Genomic DNA, 15,536 nt, shown 5'->3' on the forward strand with positions numbered 1-15,536 from the left:
TAGAAGGAATTTTTTTGATTCATCACACCAATCTCATGCTATTTTAAATTGGCTATACAGATCAGAGTGCTTCCCCGTGGTGGGTTGTGCCGAACCATCATGTTCAGGGTTGAATTGGGATTTAGAAGCTTCTTTGATGGGTTTCAACAATATTGGAACCGTGCTATTGAATGGATGCGTCTTTATACGGCCTCTCAACTTCAATATCAAGGAAATATGATCGGAACTTGAGACTTCCAAAGAGATCCAATGTCCAAAGAGCTTCATTTATTTAACAGAAACTCTCGAAAGAGTTTGGACTCCACCTATCTACAGTCAGACAGTTTGTGTACACATGGAGGAAATTCAAGACCGGTGTTACCATGCCCAGGAGTGGAGACCAATAAAGATCACTCCAAGAGCAAGACGTGTAATAGTCCATGAGGTCACCGAGGAACCCAAATTAACTTCTAAGCAATTAAAGGCCTCTTCTGACTTTAATGTTCATGAGTCCACCATTAGGAGAACACTGAACAATGGTGTGCATGGCAGGATTGCATGGAGAAAGCCACTGCTCTCCAAGAAGAACATTGATGGCTTAGTGGTTAGCACGTTCACCTCACACCTCCAGGGTCGGGGGTTTGATTCCCACCGTGGCCCTGTCTGTGTGGAGTTTGCATGTTCTCCCCGTGCTGCGGGGGTTCCCCCCAGTCCAAAGACATGCATGGTAGGCTTATTGGCATGTCCAAAGTGTCCGTAGTGTGTGAATGGGTGTGTGCATGTGATGGTGCCCTGCGATGGATTGGCACCACGTCCAGGATGTACCCCGCCTCATGCCTGATGCTCCCTGGGATAGGCTCCAGGTAGGCTCCGTGACCCTGAAAAGGATTAAGTGGTATAGAAGATGGATGGATGGTGTTTTATTTGGAGAAAGGAAAATTACTGCATTCCAGCATAAGCATCCATATCCCATCTGTGCAATGTGGTGAAGGTAGTATCATGACTTGGGCCTGTTTTGCTGCATCTGGGCCAGGTCAGCTTGCCATCATTGATGGAACAATGAATTCTGAATTATACCAGTGAATTATAAAGGAACTGACTCTCAAGAGAAAATGGGTCATGCACCAAGGCAGCGTCCCCAAGAACACACGAGTCGTTCTACCAGAGAACGGTTAAAGAAGAGTAAAGTTAATGTTTTGGAACGGCCGAGTCAAAGTCCTGACCTTAATCCAATAGAAATGTTGTGGAAGGACCTGAAGCAAGCAGTTCATGTGAGGAAACACACCAACATCCCAGAGTCGAAGCTGTTCTGTACTGAGGAACGGGATAAAATTCCTCGGAGACGACGTGCAGATGGTCGACAGTTACCCCAAACGTTTAATTACAGTTATTACTGCACAAGGAGGTCACACCAGATACTGAAAGCAAAAGGTTCACATACTTCTGTCACTCACAGACATCATTTTCCTCGATAAACAAATGACCATGTATAATATTTTTCTCTCATTCATTTAATTGAGTTCTTTTAGGACTTGTGTGGAAATGTACTGTTGTTTTAGATCATATTTCTGCAGAAATACATACAATTCTAAAGGGTTCACACAATTTCAAGCACCACTGTGTGTTTTTTATCATTTTTTAGGTGAGCAAAAGTATAGGAACAGACAAGTCTTGAAGTAAATTAAAGTAAATAACACTAAATAGATTATTTGGTTGCATGTTCCTTGCTTGCAATTTCTGCATCAAGATCTGGTGATTGACTTGGCCAGTCTAAAACCTTCCACTCTTTCCTGCCACATATTGTAAAAACAACTCTACACCCAGAACCTTAAGAACCTGTTAAGGACCTAATTTGTCCTTTATCTCATTGCCACACTTCTTCCTAAAGCCGCAACTTTCAAGGAGATGAATCAAAATGTTCCGAAAGTTCCTCTACATCATGTATATGTTTATTCTGACTTTCCTTCATCCCTCCCTTCAGTTTGACTTTGTGAAGCTCCTGGATGGAAAGCAGTTGATCAACTTGAACTCTGAGCAGAGGAACCTGCAGCTTCACTCCCTGCAGGAAACAGGCTTCATTGAGTACATGGACCCTGGAACGTGGTACTTGGCACTTTACAATGACGGCAAGAAGGTGGAACAAGTCTTGCTTCTGAGCACCACTATTGGTAAGGCTACCAAATAGCATTAGCAAGTTGTAATTCTTCTGGTTTTTTCCTTGTTATTTATTTGTCCAGCTTTTAAATAAATGAGACAATAGCTCTATGGCAACTGAACGTATTACTTCATGAAAAGTCTGTGAATGAGCAATCTCTTAAGTAGTGTTTTGGGAATGCCGGTGTGATTGGGAACAGGTGTGTGTGATCAGTCCTCAGGGGAAAGTGACGTGTCAGTGTGTTCCGTTGGGAGTTGCAGTCGTCGGCCATGTTTGTAGTTCGTGGTGCATTCTGGGAAATTGAGTTGCTAGTTTGCCGTGACGTTTAGTTTGCTTGTCAATTGAAGAGTGGATCAAATCATAACCTGATACATCTGAAGGCAAACTTGGACTTTTTATCTTCCAGGAAATTTTCCTTGTTGTAAATCATTTGAAACAATGGTCGGCGAATATCATGACAGCCCTGGGCAACAGAAATGAACATTAACCTTTTATTCTCACGGAAAATGGTATACGGTATCTGTGTAGTCAGGCAGTTTAATCAGCACCTTCGTAAGGTGCATACGTCTGGTGGATGTATCATCTTCATGATACATTCCCATTGTGTTCAGCCATCATGGCTCTTCCCCGAAGGACGTCAAAAACAAGATGTTGGGGGGGAGGGCGGGGGTGTCTTGAAATTTTCACATACTACTAAGTTTTAATAGTGCAAAATAGTTTGCATTGCTCAGTCTATCTGAAAAGAAAATGTCTATCAATTTGACCACCCCTAAAATAGGTCATACTATCGCCAATGCATGGGTGCACCGAGCAGGCTAAACGCGTGAAATACCAGGCAGTTGTGCACTCTGTCGTCCGAATGCAGCGGAGATAGTACGGGAGATACCATAAGTGTTTGAAAGACACTTTTTACTGGATAATAAATGTCATAACCTAAATATAGTTGTATCTCAAGCATTAATCTCCTGCACTTTTTATCAAACTGAAATGCTTATGGTGAAATGATTGTACCCATTGTCTTGAGGTCACTTGAGTGACCTGGCTCGAGTGTCAATGAAGCAAGCTGATAAAATACTGTTAATTACGACGGCATACGACTCTGAATTTGAGCGTAATATATACAGTGGGGGGAAATATGTATTGGAAGCATCAACATTTTTTTCAGTAAATATTTTTCCAATGAGACTATTTACATGAAATTTTCACCAGACTTTGGTATTAACTCAAGAAATCCACACATGTAAAGAAATCCAAACATTAAAGTCCATGAACGAAGTTATGTGTAATAAAGAGAAATGACACGGGGAAAAAAGTACTGAACACGCTAAACGAAACGTATTTAATACTTAGTGGAGAAGCCTTTCTTTGTAATGACAGCTTCAAGACGCTTCCTGTATGAAGAAATTAATGGGACGCAGTATTCAGGTGTGATTTTAGCCCGTTCTTCTAAACATATCGTCTTTAAATCTTGTTCAATTGGATTCAAGTGAGGTGATTGACTGGGTCATCAATCTGTTTAGCAACAGTAAGGTTGTCAAGGTCTTGGGAGAGCTCTTTTCTTTTACCCATCATGAGATGTTTCTTGTGTGACACCTTGGTAACGAAAAGCCTTTTTATAGACCATCAATTTACTAACCAGCTGATATTAATTTGCACAGATAGGAGGTATAATTGCTTTCTAACTACTTACGGATTTCAGCTGGTTCCTTGCCTTGGAGAACTGCTTTTTCTTAGTGTGTTCAATTCTTTTTTCCCCGTATCATTCCACTTTATTACACAACTTTATTTATGGACTACATACATATATATATATATATATATATATATGTACCCGAAGAACAAGGATAGAGACAGACTCATGGTTGAAGATAGTTTGCGTCTTTCCTCAGCCCTACTCAGCCATGACTGGACCGCTGTGCATCCTCTATCAAAGCCCAACCATCCCACTGAGTGAATAGTACGCGACATTTGGGGGGTTGGGGGTCATTCTTAAAAAGTGGGTCGCACTCCCAAACAGTTAAAGAACCGCTGGTTTAACCATCACAATTTGGCCCTTGTCAAAGTTTCTCAGATCCTTACACTTGCCCATTTCTCCTGCTTCCAGCACATCGACTTCAAGAACTGACTGTTCACTTGCTGTGTAATATATCCCACACCTTGACAGGCGCCATTGTAATGACATACTCAATGTTATTCACTTCACCTTTCAGTGGTTTTAATGTCATAGCTGATCGCTGTGTGTATCATTAGTCATCTGCCAGTGCAAAATGCTTCTTGGCTTCTCGTAGGAGCTGGCTATTACTTCTATTTTTATTTTCCCTCTTGTGTGTGGGCAACAAAAAGCACCGGGGATAAAAATATCAGTGTGCAGTTGATGTAGAAGGCTCGTCCGTGGTAGTTCTTTCTTCCTGCTGATTCAGAAACATCCCTTCTGTGTTTTTCTCCTCTCTTGTCCTGCTGTGCGCTGTTGTTTGTGTTCCTATTCTGCCCATCCATCATGATGTCCACTTTTAATGTAGGCTTTTCCTAAATGTGTGATATACATATTGGCACAGTGTTGGGAGCTGAAGTCCAGAATGATGAAGCTTTTGAAGCAGCCTGATTTTATTATGTCTAATGTCTGGTAATCAAGCCCAAGACATTGTCTAAACAGCACAAATACAAGCATTTGCTCATATTGTTTTATTGTTCATTTTGTAGCCAGTAGAGTATTGACATGTCACGATAACTAAACTTTATAAATAACTTTACATTTATAAATTAAAATGTGTCCGTGTGTATATCCAATGTTAACACCTTATTTCCCAGACTATAGCGTTTTTCTGTCCCCCTAGCAGGTGCTAAACCTTTGAAGGTGAAACCATGTCATAGTTTTCCTATTAACCCAATTAGCCTAATTAGTCAGTCTGCTGGTATTTAAGAATACATGAATAGAAATATTCAAAACAACTGACACATGAAGTAAAATCATGCATTTTATAAATATCTCAGCTGTATTGGGGCAGAGCATAGGGCTTGAAACTTTATTCCAAAACAACCACACTTGGCCTGCAGGGCAAATCAAATGTGTAACCTGATGTGGTGGGAATGGCATAGCAGGCATGTACCAGAATATAAATTAGCACAAAATATATGCGTTTCTCTGCAGTTCAAGTAGCTAAAAATAGTTTAGTTTAGTTTAGTTTATTGAATTATAGAGAACATTTTAATACAACTGATGTTGAACCTAAAGTGCTGTACATATAAAACAGAATTAAAACAAATTAAAAGACTAGACAAAAACCAAAAAAGGCCTAATGGAAAATTTACACCCTCAATTAAAACATAAAGAATACAAATAGTTCTGCAAAGAGGATTTAAACATAGTGTGGAGAGGAAGACTATTCCGAAGCCTAGGAGCAGCCACCGAAAAAGCCCGAACCTTTAGCCTCATGTAGTAATAGATTGGATGATTGAAGGGGTGAGAAGATCACAGATATACTGAGGAGCAAGTCCATGCAAAGCTTGAAAAACCTAGACGTTCTACATGCATGTATAACAGTTTCGAGGTCCTTCTTAGAAAGCATCGTCTTGATTCTAGCAATAGATCTTAACGGAAAGAAACGGCTTTTTACAACAGCACTAGTCTGCTTATCAAAGCACAGCGTGGAGTCAAAAAGGACGCCAAGGTTTTCGACACAGTCACGCACGTTAGAAGAGAGGGGACCAAGCTGACTGAGAACGGAGCCAGTGGACCAAAGGCGATTTGATTATTTCAGTTTTATCGTTGTTTAGCTGTAAAAAATTCAAGTCTATCCAGCATTTCATGTCATGCAGACAGTCGAACAAACTAGACAGAGAGCAGCTAATATTTTTTACCGGAAGATAAAGCTGAGTGTCATCGGCATAGAAATGATACGAGGAGTAGTGTCTCTCAATGATATGACCTAGAGGAAGCATATATAAAGAAAAGAGAAGAGGACCCAAAATGGAACCCTGGGGAACACCATAGGAAATTTGAACACAGGATGAGAAACACTTCTCTATTAACAGAAAAGGTTGAGGTAAGAGGCAAACCACTCCAGAACAGGCCTCTGAAACGCAGCTACATGACCGAGTCTTTGTAAAAGGATATCATGATCTACTGTGTCAAATCCTGGACTCAAATCAAGCAAGATTAAAATCCAGCAAGATTTTAATCCAGTCTTGACTCCACTGAGTCAAGACTGAGTAAGATATCATCGGTGACCTTCAACAAAGCAGATTCAGTACTGTGAAGTTCCCTGAAACCGGACTGAAATGTATCGAAAATACTAAAAGCATTCGGGTACGAAGAAATCTGAGAAGAAACTTTTCCCAAGACTTTTCAAACGAAAGATAGTTTGGAAACGGGTCTGTAATTTTTCATGACATGCTGATCGAGATGATGCTTTTTTTTTTTTTTAAACAGCGGTTGTATTATAGCATGTTTAAAAGTGCCAGGCACCACCCAATTGACTAGAGAGCTATTAATAATAGCTCAAAGCAGGAAAATCCTCTTTAAAAATATGCGAAGGCAGAACATCAGAAGGCCAGAAAGAGGACTTCATACTAGAAAAATATATCAAAGAGCTGTGAAGGAGACGCTGGTTGAAAAAGAGAAAGAACGAGTTTCTAGAGACGAATTATGAGAGGGTATGTTAGACCGACTACACTGAATTTTATGAGTAAAATGTGTTAAAAACTGATCACACGGGTCAGTAGAAATCTCGAATGGAACACTAGGAGAGGGATTTAGAAAGGCATTAATTGTACTAAAAAAAGACCTTCGGTCCTTTGTGCATTTGGTGCAATTAAATCAGACGTATTTCGACTGTGCCTCCTTAACGGCGCTCTGATGCCACTTAAGACAACTCCCTGAAGATTTCTAGTGATACCTGAAGTTTGTCTTTCTTCCATCTGCGCTCAGTTCAAATACACTCCTGCCTGAGAGTGCGAGTGGAGCTATTTAACCAGCGCTGAACTTTCTACATCACCTTGGATCTCTGTAATTTCAAGGGATCAATTGAGTCCAAGGTAGCGGTGTAGGTACTGTTCAAAAAATAAACCAATTCATCCGGATAGACACGAGAAGAGAGGGCTTTCACAACATTAGTGGTTTGGGTAGATAAATACACATCATTGAATGTCCTGGCAATAGAGGAATGAAAACATCTGGAAAAACGTGGTGAATAATAAGATTTGGGGAGAGTACAAGGCAGCACGGTGGCAAAAACCACTGGACAATGATCAGAGAGTTGCAGTGTTGCAGATTTCAAGATTAGACACTGAAAAACCAAGTGAGAGTGAACACTTAAGTCCAAGGTGTGACCCTTTTGGTGAGTGGGTCCAGAAAGAAATTATACAAAGTTAAGTGGGTCCATAAGACAAAGAAACTCTTTGACCAAGGGGTTAGACTGGCAGCAGACATGGATATTAAAGCCACCCAGAATCAGAAGTCTATCATAGTGTGACATCCGGGAAGCCAGATGAAATCCTTATCGACATTAGGTAGCCGTAAACCAGGGCGCAAAGAAAGGAGGTAGTGAGATCAACCTTGAAGAGCTGCGGCTCAAAGCTTGGAAAGTTTTGTTGGACAGAGATCCAGCATTCATTAATGTCAATTTGACAGGACGGTCCGAAAACCACGATGGATCTGACTTGGGATTAGATGGTGAATGTGTTGGTAAATACTCCAGTGATCTGAGGTTTCCAAAGTTCATTCCATTTCCAGAACTTGATCTAGTGTGAAAGTAGTGAAAAGGTAGACCGAAAAGGTAGTAAAAGATCATCTGCGGAGGTGTGAGGAGAGTACGACGTGTTCCTCGGTGAACAGAGCGAGGGCGACGTGCAATCCCCAGCGAGACACTAGTTTTATACGTTCCTGCTGGTAAAGGTGATACCGAGTTCAAACGTTTAAGCTCTACTAATGAGTAGCAAAAAGCCAGTGTAGAAAAATATTCAGAGGAACAATAAAACCGCTACGGCTGACCAGCCATGCACAGTAAAAGAGCTGTAAAAACCGGCAAGCACGGAAAAAACACTCCACCATAAACAGCTCCTCTTTCTACCCCATCTACACGACCATGTTAGAGAACACGTTAGCCTGAACCACCCAGAAAACAATTTTGGTAGGACAAGACCAGACTGGAAAATAATGCCCCAGACCTTTAAACCCCAGAAAATAGTAGCAGGTAAAAGACCAGAGAGTAAGTGGAGACGGGTCGATACGCAGCACTCTGGCAGTAATGTGGGATCGAAGGTTCACAATGAAGAACAGGGAAGGAGATGGTGACCAAAAAATAAAAAAGTCCTCAAAACATGTAATATGTAATTGTCAAATATAAGGTGTAAAGATCCACCATGACCAAAGAGATTTAATCCAAATAGGCGAACGAATAAAGACGGGCAGCGGCAGCCAGCATTCACTCGTACACTCCGACGTCCAATGCATAAATTCATGCAGATACACGTCAAAAGCTCTGGTTAATGTTCACATCAAACATCCAAACAGGGAGACATGTAATCATATGATCAGTGATCATATGCGGCATGGTTGTTGGTGCCAGAATGGATGGACTGAGTATTTCAGAAACTGCTGATGTCCTGGAATTTTCACACACAATAGTCTCTAGAGTTTACACAGAATGGTGCAAAAAAAAGAAAAGAAAAAAAAAAGAATAAAGAGTATTTTTCTGATGTTCACCTGTCCAGTTTTGGTGAGTCTGTCCCCACTGTAGTCTCAGATTGCTGTTCTTGGCTGACAGGAGTGGAACATGATGTGATCTTCTATTCAGATTTACACTGGAAGTGGGCATAAACCAGAAGGGTCTTTATTTTTCTTTCTTTCTTTATTTCTTTGTGTGATCAAGAATGAATTGGGGTTTGAAAAATGTATTCTAAGGTAATAATACTATTATGTATGCTGTGCAGAGGCCATGGAAAGATGCTCCTCCAACTGCAATGGCAATGGCGAGTGTGTTGCTGGTCACTGCCACTGTTTCCCCAGCTTTCTCGGACCAAACTGTGAGAGAGGTCAGTGTCCAGATTTTCTCAAGGGTTTATGGGTAATGCTGCTGAAATAAGGCGTGGACACATACCATTTCTCCCTGTCCTCCTCTCTCCTCCTCTGCCCTTCCTTTTTATCTCCTTCCAGGGTTCAATGGGGAAAGGTCACTGCATTCCTGAGCTACCTGAGTGCACATATGGGAGAATTTTTGAAAAAACAAAACAAAAACCCCAAACAAACTCATGTAGGATTGAAAAAAAAGAGAAAAAAGCATGTCAAGAACAAAACAAGTGTCACTGCCATACAGTGAAAGCAGTGAAGTCTTCTGTTGATGAAGAAGTTTAAGGTCGTAGGACGTGTTGTGTACAAAAACTGCACTTGCTGTTTCGCTATCATTGACCAAATGTGGTTAATACCAATATATATTTGCTTCCCTTCTCTTCAGATCAGGACAGTGTGCCTAAATAATGTACAAGTCTAGAAGACATGGCATGTCTAATAGCTCTTCATACCTTCATGCACACTGACTCATTCAAGATTCTGACTCATGCCATACTGGCTTTGGTTCCTCCATCATTAGAGCTCTCTTCCGAGGGAGATCAAAACCTGAGGGTTTTATATAACATAATCTTCTGGATGGGGCAAAGAATTGATCCTTTCGGGCTTCCGTACATGCTAACGTTTGGGCATGCATGGAATCCAGCAGCCTTTGATGCCACGGTAATGTGGACTGAAATAAAACAGACAACTTTTGCAGCATAAAAGGTCAGTGCATTGTTTTGTCAAGAGCTGGAGAAGGGCATCTGGAAGCAAACGGCTTGAGTGAAGTTTCCCACTATCCCTCACTCGCTCTTGCTCCCTTGATTCCTTTTTTCCCCTCTTTCTCTGTCTGCTGTCATGCCTGTAAATGATTACAGGCTTCAGAGACTTTAAAAATGGCTCTGCTGGAATGCAAAGGGCCAATAAATCAGGTCGGTTTTAGCTCCACCGCTCGGTCTCGGAGATGTCATTCAGCGTTGCTTATAGCCTATTATTCGGACTTGATTCCTGCACCTTCTCCCAGTCTCTGGAGGTCCCAGGCATATGAATGCACCTCTTATTGCTGCTGTCATGGGCCTCATGCCAGGGATGTTATAGAGACTAATAGACAGGCTTGGATAAGAGACTTACGCTGTTCTCATGGAGGACAGAAAAGGAGATAAAGAGGGTATGACCTCAGCAAAACCAAGGCAAGGTGACTTTTTGAAGGTATAAAAGCATTTGACCTTCCTTGTAATTGTTTACCTTGTAATTGTTCAAACAGCTTGTGACTTGCAGCAGCTGAGCTACTGGCACTTTGAAGATCTCTAGAGGAAAGTCAGGCATGGTTGCTCATATGACTGTTTGCTAAAATGGCTGATTACTGTTTATTTGATTTCATTAAGGTTTCACGGAGGCTGCTGTTAATGCAGCTCTACTGAATTACCGCATGTAATATTAAATATAAATATTCATGGTTTAGTGGAGCTCTTTTTTTTTATTATAGGAGATTTGATTTTGAAGCCATTTCTATGTCGGCTACATTCAGGCAAGCCCTCAGCCCTTGTATTCACGTAGCAATGGACCATCTACTGACCTACGTCTTTATTTTATGGTGATTGTAAACTCTATTTTGAAATAACCCAATATATCTTTTTATGTCAGTAATAGCACATACAGACTAAACACACAAAAACCCTCAGGCATTTGGGGTTCATCCAGTTAGGTGCGCCAATAAGGAATAAAGGTTTCGTGTCAGTTGTTCCTCTTTAAGAGACACGTTAAGAGAAATTTCCTCAAGCGCACAAAGTTCTATAAAGTATTTTATAAACATGAGAATTTAAAGGACATTTTCGGCTGCGGAGCATTAGTATCGATTAAACGTGTACCGACCTTTTGACTCCCCTCTGTGCGGAACAGTAAGTAGAGCGGGGTGTCTTTTTTATTGAGCAGGAGGCAAGGTGGTGGGAAATGCAAACGGGATGCATATGAATCATTAAGTCTACACTGTAAATACATCATTTTCCATACGCTTATTTATGTGACAGTTTTGTGCTTTGAACCCTCCAGAGTGAAACACAGTGTATCTACAAACTAACTGGTGCATAGTGATTATGTGCCTAACTCGTTTACATGAGAAACAGGTCGCATATATATTTCCCCAAGGCCTTATGACTTCAAAGACAACAGAGACTGAGTGACAAATGAGAGTGCTTTTGCGATACTAAAATAGATATAACATGACTCGTAAATATATTCCCAGAGTGCCTGACTGTTATCGTTTAGTCTGCTAATTTTATTTATAGCTTTAAGTTTAGCATTTAGCCCTACAAATGCTTCACGAGTACATACAGTACAGTGTCCCTGTCAATCCACTGGGTTAGCAAGATAGGCAGATAGAACAAACCATGACGATGTACTGTATAATGCAGTCATCTTAGACTGTTTGCTATGATGATGGACGAGCAGTTGTGTTTTCTGTCACTGTGGCTCCTGTTTGGATGGATCGCTATTATTTGCAGACACATGCCCAGTACTGTGCAGCGGTAATGGCGAATATGGAAAAGGTCGGTGCATATGCCACGAGGGCTGGAAAGGGCCAGAATGCAGCATCCCGGCAGACCAGTGCATTGACCCAACCTGTTCCAACCATGGAGAGTGTGTCCAAGGCGTCTGCATCTGCATCCCCGCGTACAAGGGCAACAACTGCGAGCATGGTACGTGCACACGATTAAAAGGCGGCTAGGCCAAAAATGCTAACCCTTGAGTCCGAATGTATCTTATTAGTTATTTTGAAGCAATATGGTAAAATGCTTTGTCCTCTACCCTGTATAACCTCTTGCTAACAGACTAGTCAGCAGACCAGATGTAGGCCTAACTGTTCTCTGTTTCTCCAGTGGCCAGCGTAGTACTTCAAATAAACCATGTCTTCCAGAAAGTAATGTGTTGCTGGTCTTTTCATGGGAAATCGTCGTCAGAAATCCGTAATGTAAATCGTGGATAGAAAAGAAGGCTCGATAGTATAGTCGAAGTGAAAACAATACGATATTGTTGTTCGGTGATACATGGCTTGTGGATTATTTGATATAGCTGGTGCTCTTATTTGACGTATATCTTCTTACACCTCTTTTTTTATAAAAAATTTGAAAAAAAATCACATGACCGATTGCCGACATGCTTGCAAAACATTGGGTTAAGTCGGAGCCAGAAAGTCTCCTGGGTTAACTTCTGTGATTGCATTCCGAGACAGCAAGCAATCCGCCGGCCTTAAACACAAAATCAATGGGATCGCCAGTTGAATATCCACAGTGATAATAGTGGGCTGTGCTGTCTGAAGCCTTGCTTACATGTATAACCTTGAGCTGATGAGGCTGAGCTTCAATGAAAGCCAAGAGAATCAGACTAATTACACAGGCGAAATGGAATCGCTTTACTAGGCTGTTAATACAGTAGGCAATGAGGAGAGATTGTTAAAGTGTCGGGTGATTTTATTTGCCAAAGAATGTGCCGCTATATCGTGTCTTGTTAAATGTGCTTTTCAAACAGAGAGGCATTGTGGGTGTTTTCATACTGCTCAAGCTTTTCAAATGGAAAGAGATCCTTATCAAGTACTGCAGTTTTTTTTTTTTTTTAGAGAGCAGCACAGACCATTTATCCTACAACGGTGTTATTATATTGCTGCAGAGTGCTGTTGGACTGCAGTGTTCTTGTATCATATCTTGCAGTATTTATTTATTTATTTATTTATTTAATAGAGAGGACGTATGTAATAAGGATACAGCTTAGAGCTGTGTATATACAGTTTCAGTAATTCACTTACACGATATGATCGATATTTTTGGGACTCTTTTCTATCATACTCAGAAGCGTCCTGAACGTCTCGTTTTTAGATTTATTCCATACTTTACTGTTATAATAGCCTCCATTCTTCTGAGAAGGCTTTCCGCTGGATTTTGGAGCATGGCTATGGGGATTTGCCCATTCAACTGCAAGAGCGTTAGTGAGGTCAGGCACTGAGAAAACCTGTGGTCTAGTATGCATCCCAATTCAGCCCAAAAGTGTTCAGTGGGGTTGAAGTCAGGGGTCTGTGCAGGACACTTGCATTAGTTTACTCCAAATCTGGCAAACTATGCCTTCATGGGCAGAGGTGGCTTGATGGTTAAGGCTCTGGGTTACTGATCGGAAGGTCGGGGATTCAAGCCCCAGCACTGCCAAGCTGCCACTGTTGGGCCCTTGAGCAAGGCCCTTAACCCTCTCTGCTCCGGGGGCGCTGTATCATGGCCGACCCTGCACTCTGACCCCAACTTCCTAACATGCTGGGGTATGTGAAAAAACTATAGATGTGCTGTAATGTATATGTGACCAATAAATTACTCATTATCATTATAGGGGTATGTTTATGATTGAACACGTGGGCCCCTTACTGCCAGTGAAGGTACATCGTAATGCTACAGGTGTCCAGAAACTTTTGGCCATGTAGTGTATTTATCTGCTATATGATTGCTGGATTGATAATGAAATTCTGAAAAACATATAATCAGATTGTCACAACTGTGCAGACATTTAAAGTTCTTGATAAGATACTTTCAAAAGGTAGTCGTGCAATCTGTCCAAAAAGTGAATGTAATTCTCGTCTCTGCGCCTTATTTCTCTAGTGGACTGTTTGGACCCCCACTGTGCAGGACACGGGGTCTGTGTGAAGGGTGAGTGCCTGTGCTCACCTGGCTGGGGTGGCATAAGCTGTGAGAACCCGCTTCCCGCCTGTCAAGAGCAATGCTCTGGTCATGGCACCTATATGCCTGAGCGTGGCACCTGTGTGTGCCAACCCAACTGGACTGGATCCGACTGCTTCACAGGTAAGGCGAGAGTTCTAGAGATGCAGTGGCTGTCTTGAATATCCCAACATGTTTTTTTTTCCAGGAGGGAGGAGGAGAACGTTCCTTGCACTAACACAAGGGAGGAACACTACCTCGCACTGACACAGGGGAGGAGCACTACCTCACACTGAGACAGGGGAGGAACACTACCTCACACCGACACAAGGGAGGAACACTACCTCACACCGACACAAGGGAGGAACACTACCTCGCACCGACACAAGGGAGGAACACTACCTCGCACCGACACAAGGGAGGAACACTACCTCACACTGAGACAGGGGAGGAACACTACCTCACACTGACACAGGGGAGGAACACTACCTCACACCGACACAAGGGAGGAACACTACCTCACACCGTCACAAGGGAGGAACACTACCTCGCACCGACACAAGGGAGGAACACTACCTCACACTGACACAGGGGAGGAACACTACCTCACACTGACACAGGGGAGGAACACTACCTCACACCGACACAAGGGAGGAACACTACCTCACACTGTCACAAGGGAGGAACACTACCTCGCACCGACACAAGGGAGGAACACTACCTCACACTGAGACAGGGGAGGAGCACTACCTCGCACCAACACAGGGGAGGAGCACTACCTCACACTGAGACAGGGGAGGAACACTACCCCGCACCGACACAAGGGAGGAACACTACCTCACACCGACACAAGGGAGGGACACTACCTTACACTGAGACAGGGGAGGAACACTACCTCGCACCGACACAGGGGAGGAACACTACCTCGCACCGACACAAGGGAGGAACACTACCTCACACTGAGACAGGGGAGGAGCACTACCTTGCACTGACACAGGGGAGGAGCACTACCTCACACTGAGACAGGGGAGGAACACTACCTCACACTGACACAGGGGAGGAACACTACCTCACACCGACACAAGGGAGGAACACTACCTCACACTGAGACAGGGGAGGAACACTACCTCACACTGACACAGGGGAGGAACACTACCTCACACCGACACAAGGGAGGAACACTACCTCACACCGTCACAAGGGAGGAACACTACCTCGCACCGACACAAGGGAGGAACACTACCTCACACTGAGACAGGGGAGGAACACTACCTCACACCGACACAGGGGAGGAGCACTACCTCGCACCGACACAAGGGAGGAACACTACCTCACACTGAGACAGGGGAGGAACACTACCTCACACTGACACAGGGGAGGAACACTACCTCACACCGACAGAAGGGAGGGACACTACCTCACACTGAGACAGGGGAGGAACACTACCTCACACCGACACAAGGGAGGAACACTACCTCACACCGACACAGCGGAGGAACACTACCTCGCACTGAGACAGGGGAGGAACACTACCTCGCACCAACACAGGGGAGGAACACTACCTCGCACTGAGACAGGGGAGGAACACTACCTCACACTGAGACAGGGGAGGAACACTACCTCGCACTGAGACGGGAGGAACACTCCTTCGCACTGAGACAGGGGA

The 15,536-nt window shown here is 42.9% G+C and overlaps 2 protein-coding genes across 4 annotated transcripts in view; one reads left to right on the forward strand and one right to left on the reverse strand.

Moving 5' to 3' along the window:
- LOC108269120 (MICOS complex subunit MIC27) overlaps positions 1-15,536 on the reverse strand; it is a 189,687-nt gene that overhangs the window by 96,380 nt on the left and 77,771 nt on the right. The gene's annotated exons all lie outside the window — the stretch shown is intronic.
- Positions 1-15,536, forward strand: part of LOC108268414 (teneurin-1) — a 123,969-nt gene that overhangs the window by 47,478 nt on the left and 60,955 nt on the right. For both annotated transcript variants that reach the window (XM_047157043.2, XM_047157042.2), the window contains 4 exons: positions 1,961-2,147; positions 9,065-9,166; positions 11,681-11,875; positions 13,814-14,014. In XM_047157043.2, the coding sequence (XP_047012999.2) occupies positions 1,961-2,147; positions 9,065-9,166; positions 11,681-11,875; positions 13,814-14,014 (685 nt within the window). The remainder of the gene's footprint in view (positions 1-1,960; positions 2,148-9,064; positions 9,167-11,680; positions 11,876-13,813; positions 14,015-15,536) is intronic.

Source organism: Ictalurus punctatus, chromosome 8 (assembly GCF_001660625.3).
Source record: "Ictalurus punctatus breed USDA103 chromosome 8, Coco_2.0, whole genome shotgun sequence".
Taxonomy (NCBI): Eukaryota; Metazoa; Chordata; class Actinopteri; order Siluriformes; family Ictaluridae; genus Ictalurus; species Ictalurus punctatus.